Source organism: Phascolarctos cinereus, unplaced genomic scaffold (genome assembly GCF_003287225.1).
Source record: "Phascolarctos cinereus isolate Bilbo 61053 unplaced genomic scaffold, phaCin_HiC Scaffold_5;HRSCAF=322, whole genome shotgun sequence".
NCBI classification, from domain to species: domain Eukaryota; kingdom Metazoa; phylum Chordata; class Mammalia; order Diprotodontia; family Phascolarctidae; genus Phascolarctos; species Phascolarctos cinereus.
In genome coordinates, this window is record NW_027555958.1 from 69,827,410 (window position 1) to 69,854,208 (window position 26,799).

At 38.3% G+C, this 26,799-nt stretch overlaps 1 protein-coding gene across 6 annotated transcripts in view; it reads right to left on the minus strand.

Annotated features, from left to right (window-relative positions):
* SLC35A3 (solute carrier family 35 member A3) overlaps positions 1-19,865 on the minus strand; it is a 65,093-nt gene extending 45,228 nt beyond the window's left edge. For 2 of the 6 annotated variants that reach the window (XM_020999795.1, XM_020999828.2), the window contains exons 1-2: positions 19,456-19,865; positions 2,812-3,016 (exon numbers count right to left, since the gene is read on the minus strand). In XM_020999795.1, the coding sequence (XP_020855454.1) occupies positions 2,812-3,016; positions 19,456-19,599 (349 nt within the window). In that variant the 5' untranslated portion in view covers positions 19,600-19,865. Of the gene's footprint in view, positions 1-2,811; positions 3,017-6,818; positions 6,913-15,425; positions 15,526-19,455 lie in introns of all 6 variants that reach the window. The other 4 variants (XM_078154999.1, XM_020999803.2, XM_020999818.2 and 1 more) reach the window with 4 other exon arrangements.
* Positions 19,866-26,799: the final 6,934 nt, after the last annotated feature.

Sequence of the window (26,799 nt, forward strand, 5' to 3'; positions counted from 1 at the left end):
ATGCTTGTGAAGTTATGCTTTGCTTCCACAGGATCTTAAGCTAATAGTACCTTACAGACACAAATGATGGAACTCAAGAAGATTTGCAATCCCAAACACCATGTAACCTCAAGAGTATATAAAAGAAACACGTGGAATAGCCAGTAAACAAAAAGAAAACGGACTGAGTGAACATTCGATTAACCATAGGATACAATATAAAACAAAGTGATATTCTTTTATTTATTTATATGTTATTTAATTTCTCTCCTGAGCCAGATCTACATCTCCAAATGCCCACCGAATATCCCTACCAGGATATCCCAAAGGTACTTCAAACTGAATGTCCTAAACTAAGCAAGTTATCTTTTCCCCCAAACCTGCTACTCCTCCTTACTTCACTATTTCTTTCAGTGGTAACACCATTTATCCCAAAATCCACGTCTGAAACTTGGGGTAATCTTTGACTCTTCCTTCTCTTCTCATATCATTATCAAGACCTGAAGATTTCACCTCTATAATATCTTTCCAATCCATCCATTATTCTATTCCCACTGCTAACTAGAGTACAGGCACTCATTGTGACCTACCTAAGCTATTTCAATAGATTCCTAATTGGCCTTTTTGCTTCCCCTCTATTCCCAATCCAAACCATCCATCATTATGACCTGTTAGCTGTCTTGCTAAGACGATCCTAAACCGTGATGGGGATCAGTGGCTCCGCTGAAAGTGGCATCATCTGTGCTGAGGACCTGATAACCTTGAAGTTGATCCCATTTATCTTTGCTATTTTGCATCACGGGCCCCTTGTGAAATAGCTCTGACATCACTTCCAATACTCAAACTTCAGTGGGGAAAGGGTATTGTTTATTGTCTTTCCATTTTTACAGTTCCTATACCTATATTAAGCTCTTCCTATAGTGTTACCCATGTTGAGCTTTTCTGAATCTTCAAGGTTAGGATTATCTACTAGCCGCAGAAGATTACTTAGAGGACCTGTGGAACCTTGTTGCCAAGGGGTACGATGTAGTGAGACACATTTATTTATTTATTTTATGTAGCCAAGGCTAGTTCTTCTTTAAAGTGGCAAGGAAGCTATCCTTGGTATTAAACGTGATTGGCCCAGAGGACTAGGATTTGAACTAGTTGATTGCTATGGCTTCCTAAGGTATAAAAACCTCAATCTATGAGAAGTGAAGACTTTTCAGATTTGGTAAAATACCCATTGCAACAACAGTCATTACTCCTCTCGAATTATGCATTGCCACCATGACCAATGCACAGGCTTAAAAGGGAGGCTCATCTATCTAAATCAATGTTAAATCCTTTATATCACTCTTATGATTCAGAAAACTCCTATTTGTTACATATTTTATGTTCAACAAGTATCTCATTGAATTCCAATCCTGAAGTACCAGATTGGCCTAAGTCAGGCCTAGCCCATAATAACAACATTCCGAGGCATACTCCTTTTGTGTAACGATGATAATAAACAGAATTAAAATTTATCTATCACTTTAAATTATTTTCTTACAACTCTGTGAACAAACAGTAAGTCAAAGAACCATATAAATTTTATTTATGAGGAAACAGTTGTTCAGAGGTTAAGTGACTTACCCAAGGACACACATAATGACAAATGTGGGGAAGCCAAGATTCCAGGAGACCTATGTATGTCGACTCCAAAACTATGTCCTACCCACTACACTATACACTTCCTAAATTTACTTCTACTCTAAGATTTTCCACGGTTTTTAATGACTTCTAAGTAGAATTAACACTCCTTGGCCTACACCAAGGTCTTCCCAATCGTGTACCAAGCCTGATCTTTCCAGTCTTATCTCAAACTACTTTCCTTGGTGTATGCTATACTCCAGCCAAACTGTAATACTCCCCATGCAGTTCTTTATTTTATAGAATCACAAATTTAAAGCTGAAAAGGGACTTAAAGGTCATTGAGCCTAACAGCCTCATTTTTCAGTTGAGGAAACTGAAGCCCAGAGAAGGTAAGTGACTTGCCCATGGTCACACAGCAAATAAGTATCTTAAGCATGATTCAAACCTAGGTCATCGAAACTCCCAAGTCTAGTACTCTATCCACTATGCCAGCTATCTCTCTTACAAATCAGATGCCTCATTTGCATGACTTTAATCGTGTTCTTTCTTGCGCCTGGATTCTCTCCTCCTCTCCCCCACTCCTAAATTCCTACCCATTCTTTAAAGCCCAAGTCAAATGCCACCTCCTCCAGGAAATCCTTTGTGATCCTTCCAACCTGTAATGACACAGCATTTTGTTTATACCTCTCTTATGTATTTATCAGGAACAATTTCACATTCAACAAAGTAAGAAACATGTATAAGACTTTATTCATGAAGAACACTACACTCTGCTCAGTGCCGAGGCAAAAATTTTAAATAAGATAGTCACCTACCTTTGAGGAGCTTAGAATCTAACAGGATAACGGTTATTTCCGTATATCTCATACCCTCCCACTGGACTATAAGCCCTGAGAGGGCAAGGCCAAATCTTATCTAAACTTTGTATTTAACTCAATGCTTAGAATAGTGTTTTTCACACAGAATGCAGTAAAAGTGAAATTTAATTGAATTTGACAGAAAAACTTCATAGTTAAGAGAAAACTGTTCTCATAAAATTAAAAATACTAAAAAGTAAATAAAATTGTAATGGCACTAAAAAACTACTGCAACATAATAGAACTATGTAATAAACAAATAGTGAGAGAAATAAAATAGGAGCTTCATTTATAATTCACAAACAATTTCAACTCAAGAAACTCAGTGTTGTTTTTAAGCTCAAAACTAGACACCTACTGCTATCTTTGTAGACTAATAAAATGCAGGCAATGATCTTCAAAAGTTCAGCAATGACAACTGCAGTAGATGACAAATAACGAGGCCCATCTTCTTTCAAAGTCCTCGAATAACGCATAGTCAGAACCAAGCTGGTAGTCTGAAACACCAGGATTCCCAAAGAAAGGTACTTTAAATTGGCAGACATTGCCTTTTCTTCAGGTGCCTGAAAAAACAAAAGCAGAAAAAAACAAGTGGTTAGCCAAAATGCAAAGCATAGAAACAAACACATTAAAAAGTAATGAAAAAAAAAATGAGTACATTATATACGGCACTGCTTTTTTTTTTTTTTACCAAGCTTTCTATTCCTCTGGCTCCTCTACAACACAGAATAGTAACAAAGATGCTCTTGTTGTATGCTTTTTGTCTCTATTCCATTCCAACTTGTCTCACTGGATTAATAAATCTCACTTAGACTTTGCCTAAACAACAAACTACCCCTTTTACTGTTCTATATAACTCACCTTTCTGTTTTTCACCCTCTTTGTTACCACTTCATTACCACTAGTTACATCAAGTATATTCTATACAAAAGTTTATTTCACAACACATCCACCCCCAACATAATTCTTAGCTCCAACTTCAATCTGTGTCAACTGGTGTGGAGTATGTGTATAAAGCATGTTACTGAGGATACAGAATGGGAATCACTACTGTATGAAATTAAATACTAACATATTATACTTCTATCGATCATTTTAAAAATCTTGCAAACTTCAGGTTGTTTTCACTACCCCACTCTACCATACTCTTTTGGGGTAAAGAGTACAGCTATCTGTTCAACTAGCCTAGTAAAATACCATGAACATGTATACAGCAAATATTTTTATGTTGGTGAAAAGTCTGTATAAATCAATGAAAAAAAGAACTTAATAAAACTTCATATTACAGAAGAAAAAGTAAATATTGAATGTTTCTTGTACCAGGCAACTGGCCTGTGGTATGGAACCAAACACTTCTGTTTATGCTCAAGCCATGTTTCAAAGCTCTACCAGTAAAGACCAGAGTCTTTACACAGAATGACAGGATTATATAATTTTAGGCTTGGAAGGACCTTAGATAATGTTCATCTTATACATGAACAAACTGATGCAAAAAGATGTTAAATGAATTTGCCAAAGCCAAAAGACAGTCACTGGAAGAAAAGGAACTAGAACTTGGATCTTCTGGTCCAATACTGTTTCTACTATGCTATGCTACCACTTTAGCAGTCCTAGAAGTAAGCTTCCTAAAACCCCAGAAAAAAATTGGGCCTGTACTTCCTGTGTTAGAGTAACATAAAAGAGAAGTAGGTGCCAGAAACCTACTTTTGGCACAGGCACCTAAATCTCCTGGAAAATGTCAAATGCTGATTTCAAATCTGTTCAAAGAATTTTATGTTTCTAAAGTACACCTGAGGGGACAATGCACCTACAATCATGGTAATTCCATTTTTTTAAAATAAAAAAAGGTCAGACCCTAAGTCAGGGTGCATTTTTTTTCAATTTATAGTTATTTTCTCTTTTCCTTCCAGTTTTGCTATCAATTCACAGTTAAATTAACGAAGGTCATTTTTTATATACACATTAAGCTTTATAACAGAGTCTTTATCAAGACTTTAGAGTATAAAAAAACTATATAAAAATACATAATCCCTGTTTTTAAGGGATCTTACAGGCTATTTATTATGCTAACACAGCTACCAAACGGCCTTTTACCCATGCTAAGTAATAATTTATGCCAGCCAAAATGTAAAGAATAATTCTACATGCTATACTATTAGTGCCTCAGAAGGGAAAGTAAAGAGGCTCACTCAGAGATTTGGGAAACTGTTTATCTCATTCTCAAATAATACTGTCTAACTATCCAAATAAAAAAAAAACAACCCAGCACATAACAAATATATTATTATCTAAATAATGGCATGTCATTTGACAAGCAATTCATCATATTCTCCATCCATTCTCAGAGGTGAAATGGACCTCAAAAGTCATCCTAGTCCAATCTATACCCGAATGGGAACTCCCTCATATATGCATTCATTCTATAAACTGGACCCAGAGTTAAATAAGAGGAAGAGACTGAGTTGTAGAAAGCACATAGTACTTTCAGTGATCTCAAACTGCTCACTTCTACAAAAGTACCTATATTTTTATTTTTAGCATCAATATTCTCTTGGTGATGCTATAGGGTTGCAAATTATGCATCATAATCTTGAAAAATTAAAATTACAAATAAACCAAACAGCAAAGAAAAAATGCCTGATATCATGGTATCAACAACTTCCACATGAGAATAGCCAGGAGACACTGATGGAAACATGAATGACAGTAAAAAAGGTGGGCTAGTCATTGCTGCATGAATGAAACACAAAAGAATGGCCTGACTGGTACACCGTTCCCCTAGAGACATTTAAAGAAGACCTTCAGCTCATTTAGTAGATCATCTGTGGAGAAATGTTGGAAAACATGGACAAGAATCTCACAGATAAGAGGTTTGAAGGGGTTTCACTCTGAATCAATGTTGGAAGTACCCAAGGTAATTAAGAAAAAAAAATTGAGCCACAAAACTATCTGTAAGGTTATATAAAGTACTATGCTGGCCTTCACTTAATTTCTAAAATAAAATAAAAAATGTCCACTTTGGCAGCACTGAAGACAGCAAAAACTATGCAAACAGAAATAATTAAAAAAGCAAAACACTTCTTTATACTTCTATTACTTAAAATATTCTTATTATTTCTATATTGGAATCTCTATAATTTCCTTCTAGACTTATGACACTGAATTTAATTTTCTACCTTCAATGCCTTACTTCATTTTCAGCTTAATTTTTGCTACCTTCTATCAGCTCTCCAAACTATTATTTCATCAAAAAGTTTCTGTCCATCCAGGAATCTTGGAAATATTTGTTGAAAAAGAGTCTCTAGTTAAAATGACTTTAGTCACTAAATCTACTGAACTTTGCTTAGTAAAAGGAGACTATTAGAGGATTCCTTCTAATCTCAGCGGGGGAAACTGAAATTTATCGGGCTACCATAGTAACAAGGGCAAAGGGCATCTCCCTGCCCATTACGAAAGAGATTCAAGTTCCTAAAGCCACTTTTGTCTTCTTCAGTATCTCCTCACATCCCTCAAGCAAAAATTCTTTCAACCTTTCAACACAGTTATACATATAGTCAAAAAGTTCTCTACCTTCTCCTAAAAACAACAACTTCCTTTAAATATTTTATTATAAACAACTTAGTTTTAAAAAAATCCTAATGTTAAGGAAGATCAAAAAATTTAAAACTAAACCTCTTTGATCTCTTTCAGCTCTAAAATTATGATAATATGGCTATTTGAGAAATCTCATTTTGAATGGTAGCATGAGACTATATAAGTTCTAAGTTTGAAATGTACATTATCTCTTTTGAATAATTTATGTTAGCACTTTAAAAATCTATTAGCAACATCAAGAGGCGATGTGGCATGATGGAGAGATAGCAAGCCTCAGAGTCATGACAACCTGGGTCAAGTCCTATCTCTGATACACACAGATTGTATGATGCTGGGCAAATCACTTAACTTCTCAGAGACTTAGGCAACTCTCTAAAGCTATTAAAAAAAAACAACCCAGGATGATGACCTATCTTCACTGGTAGAGGAAGCTTTCCTACAAAGAGGTCCCTACAGTGGTTAAACCATAGATCTAAACAGGAAAGAAAAAAACAACTTTAGACTACTATACAAGTATATAACACTATAAACCTAAAATAAATTCAATTGCTAACACATCTCCTATGACAACTAATTTTTAAGCAGGATCAAGTTTGTATTTACAATAAACTATTTCTGATATTTGTGTTCTAATTACATACAACATAAATACATCAAAAACATCATCTTCAAAAGTAAAGTTAATATTTTAGTCAGAGGTGTCAAACAGCTCAAAATGTAAATCCCAAAATGTTTTCCCAATGAAATGAGTAGAAAAAAGTTAATACATACAGAAATACTGCTTCCAGTTGTAATTTTCAGCCCATTATCTTCCATGATTCACTCCACAATGTTACGAATTTAAAGAACTGTAATCTTTTTGCTGCTAAATTATTAAGATATAAAATTAATCACAAGCAAATGGCTTGACTTCTAACAGAGATATGCTGCATATCTGACATTAAATGTCTCAAAAGTAGATAAAGTATCTCAAAAATCTAGCAATAAGAGAATATTTTGAGCTGAGGGGTAATCTTTCCAAAAGTAATAGAGAATATTAAAAAATCAGAATCAATTTTTACATAAATAGAAGTAGTTGTTAGTAGTAGTAGTTAGTATAAACCATTCAGTTAACATGAGAACAGCAGGGGATTTTGACCTTTATTAGATTCCTCCAGTCCTTGTTCCTGGAAAATAAACCCTCCTTTATTAATCTTTTTTTTAATGGCTACACTAAAACAGTCCACCCATTTTAGCTGCTAAATGCATCCTATGTCAAACAGCGTTCCCTTATTTCTCCTTCCTTCTTCTTCTCAAAAGTATCAGGTGTCTGTTTGCCTAAGAAAACATTACCAGGATCCACTTATCTAACCTGCGCTGTCAATCAGTAGCTTGCTATTTCAAAGGCAGCAGCTTTCTTTTTCTACAATCAAGTGAAGGCAATCAAATTTTAAGTACTTCCTCTCGATGGGAAATAGGTACGGTATTTTAAAATTCCAATCTTGAGAGACCAAAGCTGTGAAAGGTATTATGATCACATTTTAGTGCCATTTACAAAAGAAAATTATTTCCAAAATGTCATTACTTTTAAGAAGTATTTTTCTCCATCTTCCTTCACAAGGCCATATCAAACTATAAGCGTTGCCTTACTATCACTTAACTAGCTATTCTTAGGTAACTAATATGACCAAAATCTGGTGCTCTAATCCTTAGTAGCTATGCGACTTTGAATCACTTATGTTTTCTGATAGTTTTTTCACTTGTAAAATAGAAATAATAATACTGTTGTTCTTTGTTTTTCAATTGTGTCCAACTCTCCATGACCCCATTTGAGGTTTTCTTGGCAGAGATACTAGAGTGGTTAGCCATTTCCTTCTCCAGCTCATTTTACAGATCAGGCACTGAAGCAAACAAGGTTAAGTGACTTGCCCAGGGTCATATAGCTAGTAAGGTTCTAAAGCCAAATTAGAACTCAGGAATCGGAGTTCTTAACTCCAGGCCTGGCACTCTATCTACTGCAACACCTAGTTGCCCTGATAATACTATACAGCTAATAATGTCACACAACCTAACTTAGCAGATTGTTGTAAAGGGCTTCATAAATCTTAAAGCACCATTAAAATGGGAAGTAACAACTGGGGTACCTCTGAACACTAAACCAGGTTTGAGGCCAACTGTTGGTGAAGATCAATATCTATTTAAGATTACAGTTCAAAAGCTCACACCAATGTGTTTCTTTTACCAGTCAAACAGAGAGCATTTCCAAGAAGGAAAACAACACAATTAAATAACACAGTAAATAAGCATAGTAAGATTTCCCCCATACACACAGGCTACCGAAGTCTACAGGTTACCACACTACCACTGGGGGAGGGACCACACATGGCCACAGCACATGCAACTCATCTCTCTGAACTGGTAAAGCTATCAATTTATTCTGGTGATGTTTGTTTAAACCATAAATTTCACAATACCATGGCTTTCACACAGAATTCATTTCTAAGTACAGTCTAAACAATGAAAAGTTTTACCACCCTGAAGAAACCAGTCTATTTTGAAAACGTTAGTCAACTTCTTCACTAGAAGAAGTAAAATTAGTTGCCCTAGAATATCAAGAGAATAAGGATACGCTGATTATATCTGCATGCATTAATGCTGCAAGGAACCAACAATTAAATCCTTTTGAATAAATATTTATAAATAAAAAATTAAACGTTTTATAAAATTTCATCATCTTCAAACCATAAAATGCCACGCATTTATTTACCTGTTGATTACAGAGCTCAATATCTTTCCACACTTTAAAAAAAAGATGAACTCAGAGCAACAGGTTTACTTGAATTGGTAGAGTTACTGTATTGCTAAGTAAATGCAGGAACACATCCTGAAAATGCAGGGTTGGAGATTCTATTAAATATTTTTACCACCTCTGTACATCTCATTTTGTGTATCTCATTAAGAGAAAACTGGGGGTATCACTAAAGAATATATAATTACAGAACAGAATCAATTTGAAAACCCTATAGCATTCTCACACATACTATCTCAGTTTGTCCAAATAACTCAACTAAAGACAGATATTCTGCTTTTTGGGAGTTTAAATAACATTCTCTATGGTAGAGGCAGGTGAAATTTCTCTATAATGGTTTATTTTGAGAAACAGCATGGTACACTGGGTAGAGAGCTGGCCTCAAAGTCAGGAAGATCCAGGTTCAAGTTCTGCCTCTGACACATACTAGCTGTGTGACACTGGGCAAGTTACAGTCATTCTGGGAAACTTCTGACGACTATTGTATACATACATGTAGCAGAGAAGATTCCAAGTTGCAGTGGTAAAGGGATATTTCTGATCCAAGAGTATCAATCAAACCTGTATCAATCAAACCACAGGTCTAGTCCCTATCCTTATGATTTATTTGCTTCAAAGATATACATCAGACTTTTACTTGAAAGGCTGGGGGAAAATGAAATAAAATACTAGATTATAAGTTCCTTAAGGCAATAAACTGCATCACTCATTTTGTATCTCCCTCACAAATAAATGATTGTTGAACTGAATTGAAAAGATTATTGCTATTTTTTATTAGCTATGTGACCTTGGACAAATCACTTAACCTCTCTAGGACTCAATTTCCTTACTCATAGAATGAAGTGACTGCACTAGATTTGATTAAATTCAACAAATATTTGTTGCTCAGTTTTATAAACATCTGTGATTCTTAAATTCAATGCAAAAAAGAAAGAAGGAATAGCTTCTTAATAAGTAAAGCTGTTTTCATTCATAGGAAGTAGATATGTTGGAGATATTACAGAGCAAATTCTTGTTCAGACAGGGATTGGACTGGATAAACTAAGTGGTCCTATCCAACTCTGAGATTCTGTAATTCACACTGTTATAATCGTTAAAATCTAAATGCCCATAAAATTGAGAGGATGCCCATCAATTGGGGAATGGCTGAGCAAGTTGTGGTATATGAATGTAATGGAATACTATTGTGCTATAAGAAATGATAAACAGGCTGACTTCAGAAAAACCTGGAAAGACTTATATGGTCTGATGCTGAGTGAAGTGAGCAGAACCAAGAGGACTTTGTACACAATAACAGCCACGTTATGCAATGACTAAGAATGTTAAACTGAACCCTTCTCAGCATTACGAGGATCTAAGACATCTCCAGAGACCTCAGGATGGAAAATGCTGTCCACATCCAAAGAAAGAACTATGGAAGTCGAATCGCTATCACTTATTTTTACCTTCTGTTGAGTTTTGTTTCATCTTTCTGATGGTTCCTCCTATTGGTTTTAACTTTTACTTACAACTTCACTAATGTGAAAATATGTTTAATGGGTATGTAAATGTAAAGCCTATGTCAGATTGTGCGCTGTCTTGGGGAGGGTGGGGGGGAGGAAAAGGGAGAAAAATTTTCAACTCAAAAGCATATGGAAAAAAACATAAAAAAATAAAAATAAAAAAAAGGGGGAAAAAAAGGGAAAAAAAATCTAAATGCCCATAAAACATAACTACATATAGAAAAGTCAAATAGAATTATCCTAAACAGCAGGAGTTAGTACAGTTTCTGGTCACCAAAGTTCAAATTCATTCACTCAACAAGTATCTATTAAATGCCCATTGCATGGTAGGCTTCATTTGAAGCATAAAGAATACAAGACAAAATACAAAACTGTTTCTACCCTCAGTGTGCCTAAAATTCTACTAAGGAGAAATGACTTGTATACAGAAAAATACAGAATGTACACAAAATAATTTGGAGAGAACACTAACAACTGTGATAATCAGAAAAGCCCTCTTATAAGGGATGCTTTGCATTTTCAAAGGGTGCTAAAGTAGCTTAAAACTGCATTTGTAACATTTGAATATTAAAGGACACAAGGTTAGGCAAGAATAAAGTTCAACTCTTCCAAGTTCACAGTAACATATTAGACTGGAACCCAGAAAAATAAACCTGATCAAAATATCAATTTGACAGCTCAATTTCAGAATACAAATAAAGAATCCAACAATGCCTTCTTATTTTATGCAATTCTTGCCCATCTTTTCCCATAAATTCTTACAAAGGATCTACCCAATCCATTTCTCATATGATAGTTTAATAATTTATAATAACAATATAAACTTTATATAACTACAACAAAGAAAAAAAAATTTTTTTCACACATGAATTTGTATCAAACAGAACAAACTTTATGTATTAGACTGTAGAAAGTCTGCCAGATTGTCAACAACAGGTTTTTAAAGTTTAATATTGTTCTCTGCTGTTTGTGTGCTTGGATATTGCTCAGATAAAATTTCATTGTTGAAATTCAAATGCTTGATTCTTTGAAACACTCAATGTCTCATAAACATATGTTGTAGAAAGATAGATACCTAGACAGATAGATGGATATAGACAGACAGAAAGATAAATATAGAAAAATCTCCTTTAACAGTGCCTGGCACATAGCAGACACTTAAGAAGTGTTTATTGATTGGTAAATCTCCAATATTACTTTTAATATTTAACATCTAAGCAACTAGGTGACCGTGTATAGTGCTTGGGAGTGATGAACACCTGAGTTTAAATCCTGCTTCAGACATTTAGTAGTTGTGGGACCTTGGGAAGTCACCCTCTTTGTTATAACTTATCTGTAAAATGTAACATCACTTACCTCATAGGGTTGTCATGAGGACACTGGAGATAGCATGTAAAAAATGCTTGGTAAACCCTGAAGCACTATATCAATGCCAGGTATTAATATTTATTAGTCAACTGTCCCCTTCATACTTATCCCTATCTGTGCTATCTTTTACTATACATTTTTAGAGGTTGGAACCAAATCTGACAGCAAGCTATTTGGTCACACAGGACAACATACAAAGGAGTCTGTAAGAAATGCTTCCTGGGGGCGATGATTAAATCAGGGCAGGGTATGTGGTACCTAATACAATAACAATAAGTTCTTCAGTAAGCATTCAATAAACAGACATTTTTAAAGCCTCCGCTACATCCTAGAGTCCCAGACACTGGGGATACAAATACAAACAATGAAACAAACTTTACTCTTGAGAAGTTTTTTTTTTTTAACAGGACAGAATACCTTCAGGCTTGCTACACATGCAAAAAAAAAGTCACAAATGTTAGTTGAATGCTAGAGCTGCTTTATTTATTCTAAAAGTGAAAAAGCAAATCTTAATTTTGAGTTTTTATGGCCTTTCTTTCAAATTGTTATGATCTTCCTTTCAAATATTTTGCAGAATTAAAGAGCAGATATAATATCATTTGTTGGTATTATGCACTTTTATTCTCTTATATAACTTAACAGGAGGCTTTTCAAGCCAAAATATAATTACTATTCAATTATTGGGAGGATGTGAAAAATAATTGGTGCCGGTCATCTCTGCCTGGTGATTCTTGAGTGTTGTGGGCTTACATGCATGTTGACACCTCTGGTCTCAATTACAATTTTTTGATTCACTGAATTTATCACAATTTTCTACATAATTTCATGTGAGATGTCAAAGATGTCTTTCTTTTTCTTATTTATATCCCTAGCACTTAGCACAGTACCTGGCACACAGTATATACTTAATAAATTTTTATTGAATTGATATGTTGAATATTGAATAGATATTTTGCTTCAAGAACATCAAACAGTAACAGAAAAATGCTTAAAAGTTAACATCTTCCAGTGAGAATAGCTATTGATGCTCTTTTTTCATTTAAAAGGTTAATAGCTAAGCACATTATACAGCTTTTTACTTGTGACTTCACATATAACATACTGAATTATGCCCCCCCAAAGCACACACTCACATACACATACACACAACAAAATCTTGAAATGATATTGTTATCCAATAATAGGCAAATAACATAGTTATCCAATAATACACAAATAACGAAGTTCATATTTACATAATGCTTTATGGTTTACAGGCATCACTATCCTCACTACCTTGGAAGACAGGCAATAGAAGTATCACTATGCTTATTTTTTAGATAGGACATAGGTTCTGTAACTCCAAGGCTCAGATTCTTCCTGCTATACTATCTAGCCTTCCTATGCAATGACACAGGCATAGAACTCCAGTGACCCCACTTGTCTTCCACGCAAGTCTTCAGCAACTGGTTTCTAAAGCACTCTCTACTAGTTATCTACCTAAATTGAATTCCTTGCCACATTTTTTTTAAAGGTATTGAGGTGGGGGGGAGCCATAAGCTTTCCCTTTTTCTCCTACAAGGTCCCTAAAATAGGCTCTCTTCTTTTTAGAGAACTTCATTACTACATAGAAATGAGGAGTGGATTCCAATCAAGAATTGTTGCTAAATGTTTAACAACCAGCTCTCTGGAAAGAAAAAATGTAAGCATGACAGGTTTAAATTTAATCTGCATTATTAACGTTTTCTCTATCACTTTAAGGCTAGACTATCAACAAAATAACAAAGCGCGCCCTGATTTGTAGCCAATTTTCAAAGTGTAACAGTTCACACTGAAAACTTAATAATCTAAAGAGCTGTTACGAGCCTCCTCTGGAAAGTTTACAAAGAGCAACTCAAGTTCTATCCGCAAACGTACAAAGAATTAGGACGAACTCATTTTTTCCACCCTCCCTCAGTCCTGACTGAATCCTTTCTTCCAGGTCCTTCTTGGGAAACAGCCAGTCAAATCCTATCTGGACTAAATGCTGGATCAAACTTTAGGTTTCTAGCCGATGGATTCGGTTTGGCATGGCTGCAAAACAGCTCCCCCCTCCCTTCCTTAGCTCTAAAGACTGAAGGTCTAAGAATGCAGCTTTCTCTGGAATCCCCCCCCCCCCCGAGTTTCAGGCCTCACAACTGCCTGCTCACACACATTGCTGGTGGTGGGGAAGGAAGGGATTACCTATTATTATTTACTATACAAATAAGATTTTTTCCTCTAGTAAATCTGCACTGAAGGAAGATTCCTGTGAAACACTGATCAGGGAACAGAAACCATTTGAAGAAAGGGAGGTCACTGAAGTATGAAACAGCCACAGAAAGAAAAGTGATCATTGACTTTGGATTCATCTGTCACCTCAATTTTTCCTATCAGATGGAAACAAGGGAAGAAGCCACCAAAGAACACAAGTCTGAACAGGAAAAAGCAAATTAGTCTAGCTCGACTTTTGCTGCAATTCAAGAAACACAGTCCCTGTAATCCTGGGCCACAGGTCTGTCTAGGAAAATAAGTGAAGAAGCTGAAATTTAGAGGACAGAACCATCTACTATGTCTGAACAGTGAATTTGGTATGATGAAACTAACCAAGGCCAAAAAACAAAAGTATGTGCAAGATACAACTTTCAGAGACCAGTCTTAGTAAATCCTTACAGGGTGAAATAATAGTAAACCTCTCATTCTGGCATCTAGAATCAATGACAGGACTTCAACAGGTCCAGAACCAACAGGCCTAAGGTGAGGTATATGATTATAAACGCCTTGGTCTCATGATGCTTCGAGGGAAGATGCACTGCTAGAGGCAAGAGCTAGGGGAAGGAACGTAGCAAAGGGGATGAATACCTACTGTAAGCTTAGGGGCTCCAACAACATCTGGAGCTAAATTGGGGAAGTATAGTCTAAAAGGGCTAAGTCAAGACACTTAGTAACTTATCAAACTGAATCTAGCATCCAGTTCAAGCAGGGCAAAACTAGCAAATGCCAAGGATAATTCTCCAAGACAAGGGAGAAGAGATTTATTCAGACCAAAAGTAGGAAATTAAGAAAGATAAATGACTAGTTCCTTGGTAAGGATTAACTTGTAAAAGTCTGTAAAATTTCCTATTATTTTAACTCCCTGTAAGCTTTCTTTATAATATCTGGTAATAAAATGTGTCAAAAAGAGAACTATGTAATGTTTTCAGGGGGCTTGGAAAGAGAAAGCCCTCATCTTCTCCAGAAAAGCTGGAAAAGCTTGGTTCATCATGAACCAAAGCCAAAAGGAGGGGTAGTAGCAAGAACCCAATATGAGGTGCCAACAAGTCAAGCTATATGGATTACTTGAAAAAAAAAAAAGAATGGGAATCTCAGTATAGATTTAGACTTATGGTGCCTCCACCCTCAAGTTCCTTTCCTAAGGGCAAAGATAGGGTACCTACCAATTAACTTGCTTTTTCTTGCTCAAATCTGAATCACCTAGTGAACTGCCCTAGTTTTCTGTTAGCAGAAGAACTGCAACAACAGATACACCATGGAACCCCTCACCCAGCTGCTTATTCTACCCATCTAGCTAGTCAGCTAACATTTTCCTAGCACTTACTACGTGCAAGACACTGTGTTAAGCACTTTACAATTATTATCTCATTTGATGCTCACAGGTAAAGACCATCTGATCCTCAAAGGTATTATTATCACCATTTTGCAGAAGAGGAAACTGGGACAAACCGTGGTTAAGTGACTTGTCCAGGGTCACACAGCTAGTAAGTATCAGACGCTGGATATCTTCCAATGTTAGTGTTGATAAGTCAAGGCTAACTTCCTCTCCCTAGTGGAAAAGTTAAAAAAATTTAATATATAGTAAATAATAGAATATGCTTTACAACTACTAATAGCCGGGCCATGTACCCCACTAAGGTACCTCTAGTATAAAGGAATTCACTATATATTGTATGCAATTTCATCTTTCAAATGCTAAACCAAATTAAAACTGAGGATGATAAAACAGCTTTGTTCTAAATCCATTTGAAAAAACTCTAATTTGTAGACCAAGAGAAAACATATCATACATTTTTTACAGCAATTCAATCTGACAAACTTTTTTCATTAGTAATACAAAGATTAAAAGCAGTCACTGTTCTAAAGGCACTTCCAGGGATTTAACATATACGTTGAAAAGTAAATAAAAAAATCACTTCAGGAAAAAAGTAATGTTCGAGCACTGACAACTAGGTGGATCAGAAGACTTTTAAGGTAAGCTTTGAAGAAGGCAGAATCGAGGAGGCAGTACATTCCAGGCATAGGGGACAGCCTATGCACATACATGCATGTGGGAAATAGCACACCAACTCCAGGAAACAACTAACGGTTTGGCTAGAACATCATCATCAACATCATTATCTTCATCATCATCATCACAACTTTATAGTGTTTTAAAATTTGCAAAGCACTTTACATACATTATCTAATTTGAGTATATATGAAATGCCAAGAGAGGTGGAAGCCTGATTCTGGAGAGTTTTAGGTACCAGAGGAGTTTGCATTTCATCTTAAAAGCAACAGGAACAAGAAAGTAAAACAGCCAGACTCATGATTTAAGAATATTAATATGGCAACTATATTAAATGTGGATTAAAGAGGAAAAACCAAAGTAAGGAGACCAAAAAGACCACTACTGCAATAAGGCAGGCAAAAGGTGATGAAGTTCTAAACTAAGCTATTGATGGTATACGAGGAGAGAAGAGGATGGATGCAAAAGATGTTGCGAAAGGAGACTGAATAAGTCTTAGCAGTTAAGTACCAGGGAAGAGTCAAGGGTAATTCTGAGTTTGCAAACCTAAGTAAAGAGGATTTGGAGGAGAATTGGCTTCAGGAGAATGGTAAACGGTTTTTGGTTTGAGATATGTTGGGTAAAATGCTGATAGTATACCCAGGTGGAGCTTTCCAGAATGCAGCTGTTAATTAGACGCAGAGTTAAGGGTTGAGATTAGGAAAGGATATGCAGATTTAGGAGTCATCTTCATTAAGATGATAACTGAATACATGGGAAATAATATCACTAAATGAGTAGAGAGCAGGGAAGCAGAACCAGGACAGACTTGGGAAGAGGATGGGGCAAAGAAACTGAGGCAAATATTTTAGAAGAAAAGATATACAACAATAGCTTGAAGTGATAATGGGATCAAGTAAAAGGTTTTATATCATGTTGTTTTTAAGTACAGGACAGATCTAGGCAGGCAGGAAGGAACCAATGGATAAAGACAGATTAAAGATGAGAAAGGAAATGATGGAGAGGACAAGCTCTAGAAGCAACAGAGATAAAAGAACTAAAGTAGAGAAACTGGTCCTACCAAGAAGGACTACCTCTTTCTCAGAGACTGGAGCAAAGGACAAAAGAATGAGCAACACAGAGCAGTTTGGAGGTGTGGAGTGAGGTCAGGAGAAGAAATCATTATTTCCTTAGTAAAATAAGAGGTTAGGTCCTCTATGGAGAGGGAAAGGTGATGAAATAGGGCAGGGGGATTGAGGAGACAAACTGACATAGCAGCTGATGAGAGTGGGACAGTCAATCATAGAAGAATAAAAGGACTGTTCTTCTATATCAGTAGGGCTCAATTTATAGTAGACAACAGAAATATGTGGTGGGCCCAGCAGCATTAAAATAGGAATGGGAAAGGTAAATGGTAGAGGTAATACAAAAGGGCTAGGTTTTGGTAAATGACAAATTTCAAAAGCAAAGAATAGTGTATATACTAAGTATAAAGATACAAAACTACAGCATCAAGACTTTGGAGAGAGAAAAATGAGGCCAGAGCAAGGATGCCAGACTAAAAAGGGAGGAATGAAGGAACTGGAGGTTGAGGTGAAGACAAAGAATAAGTCTAGCAAGAAAGAATGAGGGAGAGGGGGAGAAGGAAAAGGAGAGAGGGAGAGGGAGGGAAAGGAAGAGGGAGAGAGAGAAAGAAAAAGAGAGAGAGAGAGAGAGAGAGAGAGAGAGAGAGAGAGAGAGAGAGAGAGAGAGAGAGAGAGAGTAATTGGGATTGGAGATATAGGCAGTGGATAAATGGTTCTGGAAATGAGTTTACATGAATAGCTACTCAAAGTTAACAGATTAATATTATTTAACTCATTAGGGCCAATATTCTTCATCATATTTAAGGTAAGTCATTCAGGCTAAAGCATACAATCTCCTCCCTTCCCTCCACCCTTCCAAATCACACATTCTAAGAATGACAGACTTGGAATCAGGAAGGAGAGTTACTCTTCCAGGATCTTTGGCCGACGTAGGAAAAGTCACAGCACCACAAATACTGGAGCTGCAAGGGGCCTTAGTGATCATCTATTCCAAACACTGATAAAAATAAGATCCAGAGGGGATAAATGACTTCTCTGACTCTATCTCTGCCATTTATTACCTGTGTGACATTTAGCTAAGTTAATTTCTCTTACTTTTCTGATCTATAAAATAAGGGGTTTAGAAGGTTTCTAAGGAAACTTCCTATTCAAATATTCTAAGATTCTGAAACTCCCCAACTCTAACCAGTACTAGTAGACTTTCTATTCTAAGAGGTGACATGGCCTTAGTGAACAGATTTGGAGTTAGGAAGCAACGGGTTCAAATTCCACCAGGGAAAATTACTACTTGAGTCACCTTTGGCAAATGACTTAACTTCTTTGAATCTCAGCCTGTAAAATGGTTATAACAGCACCCACCTAGCTTTTGGCAAGTCTCCCCGTTACACTGCGTGCTCCTTGAGAGCATTCCTTGGGTTTGTTTGTTGGGGAGTGCGGAGTTACACTTGTAAGTAAAATGCTTTGCAAACTTGAAAACACTCCACAAAGTTGCTATTATTCTGCTTCACACACTCTATGTTCTAGCAAACTATTACCTATTTCCAGAACTCACCAAGCTGTCTCCCACATCCACATAGGTGGCATAGGCTGTCCCTAAGCCTGGAATGTACTGCCTCCTCACTTATGCCTTCATCAAAGCTTGCCTCAGGTACCACCTTCTATAGAAGTTTGGGGGTTTCCTTTCTTTGTATCCCCAGAGCTGAGCACAGTGCCCGGCACATAGCAGCTGCTCAATAAATACTTGTTGATTTGACTCCCTCAAGAAGTTGTTAAAAATTAAGTGAGAGAATCCACGTAAAAGAGCTTTGCAAGACTGCAAGTCCTACACAAATGCAAGCTATAGCTATTGCCCATCCTGGGCCTCGTGGAATGAAATCACTGGCCCAACCCTACCGAGCATGGCTGTGGTGAGAAAAGCATTTTAGAAATGTCCCGACTACTTTCCCCTTTTGTTCTGTTTCTTCTCTCACAAAAGACTAATGTGGAAATGTTTACATGATTGCATATGTATAAACGATATCTGATTGCCGGCCGTCATGGGGAGGGGGAGGGGAGGGAGGAAGGAAGAAAAAATTTGAAACTCAAAATCTTATTAAAAAAAAAGAATGTTGAAAACTATCATTACATATAACGGGAAAAAATAAAATACTACTTACAAAAAAAAGGATAAGTAGAACAAATTAATAAAATGGGAATGATCTCAAAAAAAAAAAAAGAAAAAGCAACGTGCGAACTCTCACTCCTCCAAGTTCCTGCCGGCCTCCTCCACGGCCCCCCGAGTCCCCGCGCCCGCCCCCGGCTCCCAGACGAGCCCAGCCACGGCGCAGGGGGCGGGTCCCTCACCGCCCCCCGCGGCCTCCGCCAGCCCCCGACCACCCCCCTGCCCCGGGCCGGCTCGGCTCACCTCGGTACGCACTGGGAGGCCCCGCTCCGCTGCCCGCGGGGCCCTGGGTGGCCGGGTCCGCCGTGTCCGCCGAGCCGCAGAGCGCCCCGCCGCCGCCGCAGCACCTCCCGCGCCCGCCGCCGCCAGCCCGGCGAGTTCTGGCATTTCCGGGTTCCCGCGGTGCCGTTCCCCAAACACTCCGGCGGCGCCCGCGACCTCGCGAACACTGTTCCTGCGCTGCTCCGCTCCGGGGACCCTGAGGAGCGCCCCCTAGAGTGTGCCTGCTCCTGGAAGCTTGAGGGGGCCTGCCCTCGCACAGCTGGGGGCGAGACTCACCCCGCGCCTCTTCTGCGAGGTCCTCGGGCAGGGGTCGGGCTCGGCCTGGAATGCTGTGTCCAGCAGCACGGCCGAGATCCGTCCGGAGCCTGTGCCTGCGGAGAAAAGTGCAAAGTCCAGGGGGGCAAAGGGCCCTGAAAAGAGGAGAGGAGGCGCCCCAGGAGGTCACCTGATGGGATCAAGGGAAGGATATTGTGTCACCTTTACAATGGAAACCATCCAAGCCAGTTTAGCTCAGGAACTGGACCCCTAAGGAAGGACTCATGGTTTGCCAGAGTAAAACCCACCCGAGGGGTCTGCCGCCACTGACTGAGGCAAAGCCTGAGGGAGGGATACCATTAATAAATAATTCACTTTTACACCAGTGATTTCCCCACAATTCTGTGAGATAGATAGTGCAGATATCAGGATCCCCATTTTACAGGTGAGGAGACTAAGTCTCAGAGAAACCACTAGTCGCAAATTACCCAGCTACTAAGTGTCAGAGAAGAGATTTGAACGTCCATCTGTCTCAGAGACCAGAACTCAACATTTATTAAGTTCTTCCTACGTGCCAGTCACAGCGCTAAGCACTAGGGACCCAAAGAAAGGTTAAAAAAAAAAAGCTGCCCCTACCCTCAAGGAGCTCACATTTTCCATGGAGGAGGAGATAACATGCACACAACTATGTAGAAAAGAGTTGACAAGGGAGAGCACAAAAGAGATACAGGGGATGTTTTACTTAAAAATCAGCTATTTGCTCTGGTGCCCTTTGTAATTTTTACCAGCTGTGTGACCCTGGGCAAATCATAACCTCTTTGAGCCTTGGTTTCTTCACTGGTAAAAGAAGGACAATATTTGCATATGGGTTTATTGTGGGGAAAACACATTGTGAAATTTAAAATGCTTTATAAATGTGAATTATTACTTTTTTCTTGCCTAACCTTGGAATTAATATTTGTGAAAATTGTAGTGTTGGAGTGCTCAGATTCGGAATTTTTGTTAAAAATACTGGAAATATTTAGGATGTAATAAAGTTTCATCATCTGTAAAATCAAGATTATAATCCTGTTCTGTACCCTTCCTCAACTCCCACTACTAATTTGAATGTCTAACTCCATTCCTTTTTGCTACCATTCTTTCCCTCAGTTGCTACTCTCATCTTGCTACTTGGAGCTAGGGGAAGTGAGTGGATCAGTCTGGGTATAGGCCTGGGAAACCCTTCCCCCACTCCAACTTCCTTGAACTTTCCCACAGGGTCAAGTCTCTGACATTCACCTGAGGCATGGACCCATCCCAACACATCTTTCTTTGTGGCTATACCCAATCTCCCAATTCTGTTACCTCAAACCCAGCCCAGCCCTACATTGTTACCTCTGGAATATTATCTAGACCCCATTTGTCCTTGGCCATGTGGTCCAGGTCCCTGGCTTTCTCTGTTATCTCACAGTCACCCCAGACTACTTGGCTACTCCTAGATCCTTCCCACAGTCTTTCTGTATATGAGATCCATCTTGCCCACATTAAATGGCTCAGATTCAATAAAATACAAGTGTTACAAATGCTCAGATTCCTCACACTTCTATCAGTGTTTTAGTAAACCTTGTCTTTGTCTGAAAAAAGGCTTGAGTTGAATTCGTTAGAGGTAGGAACTTCTTTGCTATTTCAGGGTCCCAACACCCCTAAACCTCAACAGATCTACCACATGCCTATGTTATCTAATCTCAACTGGGCCCCCATTTCACTAAGACAATGTTTTTACTCCTTCCTAATAGGTTCTTTAACCCCCTCATCACAGCAACTGTTCTAAACTTTCTCTTCTCAAGGCTTCCACACCACCCCTCCCCTAGTCTCTCAGATGAGGACCTTCCCACACACTTTACTAAGAAAAATCAAGGTCATTTGTAAATGAGCTCCCTCTCTGAACTCACAACTCCTAGACATCATCCCCTACTATCTCTTTAGGTATTCCACTCTCAGATAAAGAAATGATCCTTCTCTACCAGGTCTTCTAGATCCTTTAATCCTATGTCTTCCTTCTTATCTTCTCCAGATCTCTCTCTCTCTCTTCCTCTCTCTCTCTCTCTCTCTCTCTCTCTCTCTCTCTCTCTCTCTCTCTCTCTCTCTCTCTCTCTCTCTCTCTCTATTCCCTCTCTGCTATCTACAAATACACTGATGGTTTCCATATCCTTAAAAGTTCTCACTAAATCCTGCCATCTCTACTTGCAATCATTTTTTATCTTTCTTCACTTTCTCAGCCAAACTCCTTGAAAAAGCCATCTACACTCATTGTCTCCAATTCCTTTCCTCTCACTGTCTTCAAAACCCTGCAATATGGCTTCTAGACTTATTCAACTAAAACTGCTCTCTCTAAATTTAACATTGATCTCAACTTATACCTGATTACCTCTTCTCAATCCTTATTCCTTCCTGACCTCTTTATAGCATTTGACACCGACTGCCTTCTCCTTGTTGTGCACAACTAGTTCACTCTGCTACAGAGCCTACCTAGGACCTAGGATTTCCCAATCACCAGAAGAATCAAGACCAGCTTGGTCTTTCACTCCAAGCACGCATTGATGAGGCAGGAGAAAAGATGGCAGCAACTCCATTTATTTTTAGCAAAGCACTTACTTATATAGTAAAATGACAGGAACTCTTTCTCAAGTTACAATGACGTATAACCCATGCTGTGCTCAAGGACAGTGCATGCACAGTCCATGCACTTACCTACTACCAATCACAAATACACTGTTAATGACTAATGAGCAACTAGGGAAGTTAGAGATGCATAGAATGGAGCACTAAACTAGGCAACTTGCCCATAGATCAGTCACCCAAGAGGGGCCTCTGCCCATCAGTGAGACCTCATGAACAGCCTGTGGCCCTCTACATCTTTACAGACCCCTAACACTCCCCCTAGGTACTCTTCTTTAGGATTTTGTGGCTACTTACTCTTGATTCTGCTCCTACTTGTCTGATTGCCCCTTCCCAGTCTTAATTTATTTATTTTGCTTTATCTTCATCCATGTCACATCCAGTAGCTGTGGTTGTCTTTCCCTCAAGGCCTTTTTCTTCTCTCTCTATGCTGTCTCACTCTGGTGACTTCATTAGCTTCCATAGATTCAATTATCTTGTCTATACGTATGATCCTCTGATCTCTACATCCAGCCTTAGTCTTTCTTTGGATTCCTGGTTCCTCATGACTGATTGATTGTCTCTTCTATTAGAATGCTTGAGAGCAAGCACTGCTTCCATTTGCTCTTTCTTCAGTCTATCCCAATGGCATCTAGTGGACATTTAATAAGTGCCTGTTGATAGAGTCAACATAGTCAAACATCATTTATTCATTAATTATTATGGGTCAGGCATTGTGGTAAGTACTGGGGAAACAAAGAAAAACAAAAACAGCCTTGACCAAATCAACTTTGGTAACAAATGGTCAAAGAGTTACAGAGTTTTTGCAACCACTGTTAACTCCAAAAATAGCAAAGAGCTCACGTAGGTTAGAAGCAAAAAACTTTTTTTTTAGGCAATTGGGGTTAAGTGACTTGCCCAGGGTCACACAGCTAGCAAATGTCAAGTGTTTGGTCTGAGACTGGATTTGAACTCAGGTCCTCCTGACTTACAGGGCTGGTGCTCTATCCACTGCACCACCAAGCTGCCCCCAAAAAGCTTTCTTTATTGCATTGGGGGAGAGAAATTAGAAATGTGTTGGGGCCTCCTCCAGTAGGAGACCCAAGGCAGGGGGGCTAAACCTTGATTTGTATATTTGTGGCTAGATAAAGAATCAAACAGTGTAGTATAGCAACAGTGGCGAGGCATAACAGCAACAGCGAGGCAAAGTTGTCTAGTAACAAAAAGTCCATTCATAGCAGGGCTTCGTACCTGGGCCTGTTGGTGGTTGTCCAAGCTCAGGGACCATCAGCTCTGTGAATCAGTTGTAGCAATGTTCATCCAGAGGGTGAGCACAAAGGACTGTTGTTACACCAAGCTCAGGGCACAACTTGCTTGTTGGGCCTTAGCTCTGAAAAACAGGTAGCTCCTAAGAGTTAAAAGAGAGAAAGAGAGAGAGAAAGAGAGAGAGAGAGAGAGAGAGAGAGAGAGAGAGAGAGAGAGAGAGAGAGAGAGAGAGAGAGAGAGAAGAGAAGTAAAAAGAGAGGAACAGTCTTGGATCCTCACAACCACAAGGCATTCGTATTCTAATGGGGGGAAACAATGCACAAATAACAATGTTCATACAAGGTGTATATTTGGCAACTTAAAGAGCTGCATAGTACACTTAGAGGCTGTAACTTGTCCAAGGTCACACACAGCCATATATTTCATATATTTCTGATGGTGAAGCGAGTTGTTCTGAGGCCTTCTGTCTACTACCAATGTTGCCTCTATACTGTCCAAATAAATAGTAGTAGTATGGCATAACACCCTTAAGTTACAATGTTGCTGTTACTGTGTACAATGTTCTCCCGGTTCTGTTCACTTCCTTGTTGCATCACTGTGAGAAAGGAAAGAGCTAAGTTTCCACATAAGTAGATAAGAAATCAGCACAGACAGGCTAACTTCTCCATGGGGGTGGGGTGGGGGTATTGACACAATTCTAGGCGCATACTGTATGTTAGGGTTGGGGCATATAAGGAAGATTGTAACCCAGAAGGATTAGGACCAATCCTTATCCAGAAGGGAGGAGTTAGGCAATTACTAACTATAAAGCTTGCCCTGGCTTCTTTTACCATGTGTGTGCATCTCTTCTCCCAAGGAAGTGCACCTGCTTCTCTTGAGAACCGAAATGACACCCTTCAACATCTTTAATAAAAAATCTTTGAGACACCAGTCTTTGGAACTGAGTCTGGGGTCATCTTTATAGCAATCACTTCATATAAGTCTTTCCAAGTTTTTCTGAAGTCATCCTGCTTATCATTTATCATAGCACAATAGCATTCACTCACAATTACTCACTACAACTCATTTAGCCATTCCTCAATTGATGGACATCCTTTCAATTTTCAGTTCTTTGCCACCATAAAAAGAACCGCTATAAACATTTTTGTACATATAGGTCCTTTTCCTTTTTCTTTGATCTCTTTAGGACACAGACTGAGTTGTGGTATTGCTAGATCAATGGGTATTCACAGTTTTATAGCCCTTTGGGCATAATTCCAAATTGTTCTCCAGAATGGTTCCACTAGTTCACAACTCCACCAACAATGCATCAGTGCCTCTGCTTTTCTACATGCCCTCCAACATTTGTCATTTTCCTTTTCTATAATGTTAGCCCATCTGATAGGTGTGAGGTAGTACCTTGGAGTTGTTTTAATTTGCATTTCTCTAATCAATAGTGATTGTGTGGGGTACAAAGACCCTTACCAATAAATCAGAGACTCAGAGATATTAGCAAAAAGAATAGTTCGTTTATTGGCTTTCTCGAGAAAGGGCTCCCTCAGAGCACCCAAAAGATGGTGCCGACCAAAGAGAGTGGAAGTGTGTTCAGCTCAGCAGATTATGTAGATCCTAACCACAATCCCCTCCTCCCTAGCCCCCTTCCCCTTATCCCATTGGCTGGGCTTTCAGGGGTACAATCTATTCACAGAGACACAAGTTTGCCCAGTGACAAGAAAAAGCGAGTTTTTCAAGGGCAAGCAGTTCAGGTTGGGGGTAGGGCTATTCTTTCTGCGAGCTACTTAAAAACAGGGTCTGAGCTGGGGAGGGTTTTGAAAGCAACAATCAAGAATTATTAACAAGAACTATTGACCCTTTGAGGAGGCTTCACTTCTGAGAGATCATTTCTCACATGACTTAGAGCATTTTTTTCATATGTCTATAGATAAGCTGCCTCCTTTTAATAATATAACATTAATTTGTAATATAATATAATGTAACATTCAATAATGTAGCTTTAATCATGAAGAATTGGCTAAGAAAAACTTGGTCCTTTTCTAGAGGCCTAGAGGAATATTTTTTAGCTTCTAGGCCCACCTAGCAAAGCACTACAATGTGGAGTTTCATTGTTTTTTCCTATTCCTCCATTTAGCTACACCACCATGGAGCTTTGCCTGTTGCATCCAGGGGTTGTACCCATACCAGAATTGTTTGACTAATGAAGGAAGTTGCATTTTGCATTTTAATAGGCCAATTCATCATGTCTTTTACATTTTAGTATTGCTTCTTAAGGTGTTGAACTCCTTCATGTTTGCTTTCTTGGATTTTGAAAGCCTGACTTGGACTTTTAGCTTGAACATTCAGTTCATTACAGATTATGTTATTTGGCAAGCCACAGCCATTTATGCTTTTGTTGACCTGCTATCAGTACACTGTAAAAGATGTTTGCTTACCAGCAAAAAGGTCCTCTTTCATAATCATTCTCTTTAGAAAGTAAGAGGATAAAAGCATGTGAAACTGACTGATAACATCATTCCAAGCTTGTAGGTACAACAAGCTTGTAGCTGGAGCAGAAAAAGTACTGAATTTGTAGTCAGAGAACTTGGATTCACCCCCAGATCTGCTAACAGATTACTAACTGTGAGAACCTGGGCCAGTCACTTTGAGTCTAAGTTTTTCTCCTTTGTAAAATGACAAGTAATAACTAATCTTGTTTCTGGAAAGTGAATAACAAAGCATAACAATTGCTGTCAATTATGGTCACTCTATAAATTGTTTTTGCTTAACTGTTTTTTTGGTTGTTAGTTTGTGTTTTTGTTATAAGAGAGTATTCAGTTCTGGGTAGGGGACTAGGTAGATCTAGAAATGACTATGATATGAAAACAAAAGGCAGCAAGAAAATAAACAAAAACAACAACAACTAGGTGATACTGTGGATAGAGTGCATTGTGGTAAGTTCAGAAAGACTCAAGTTCAAATCTAGCCTCAGACACTTATTAGCTAGGAGACCCAAAGCAAGTCACTTAACCTCTTTCCATCTCAGTTTCCTCATCTGTAAAATGAAGAAACTTAGCCCACATTATTATTGTGAGAATCAAATAAGATAATATTTGTAAAGCACTCAGTACAGTACCTGGTATATAGCATGTGTTTAATAAATGTTTGTTCCTT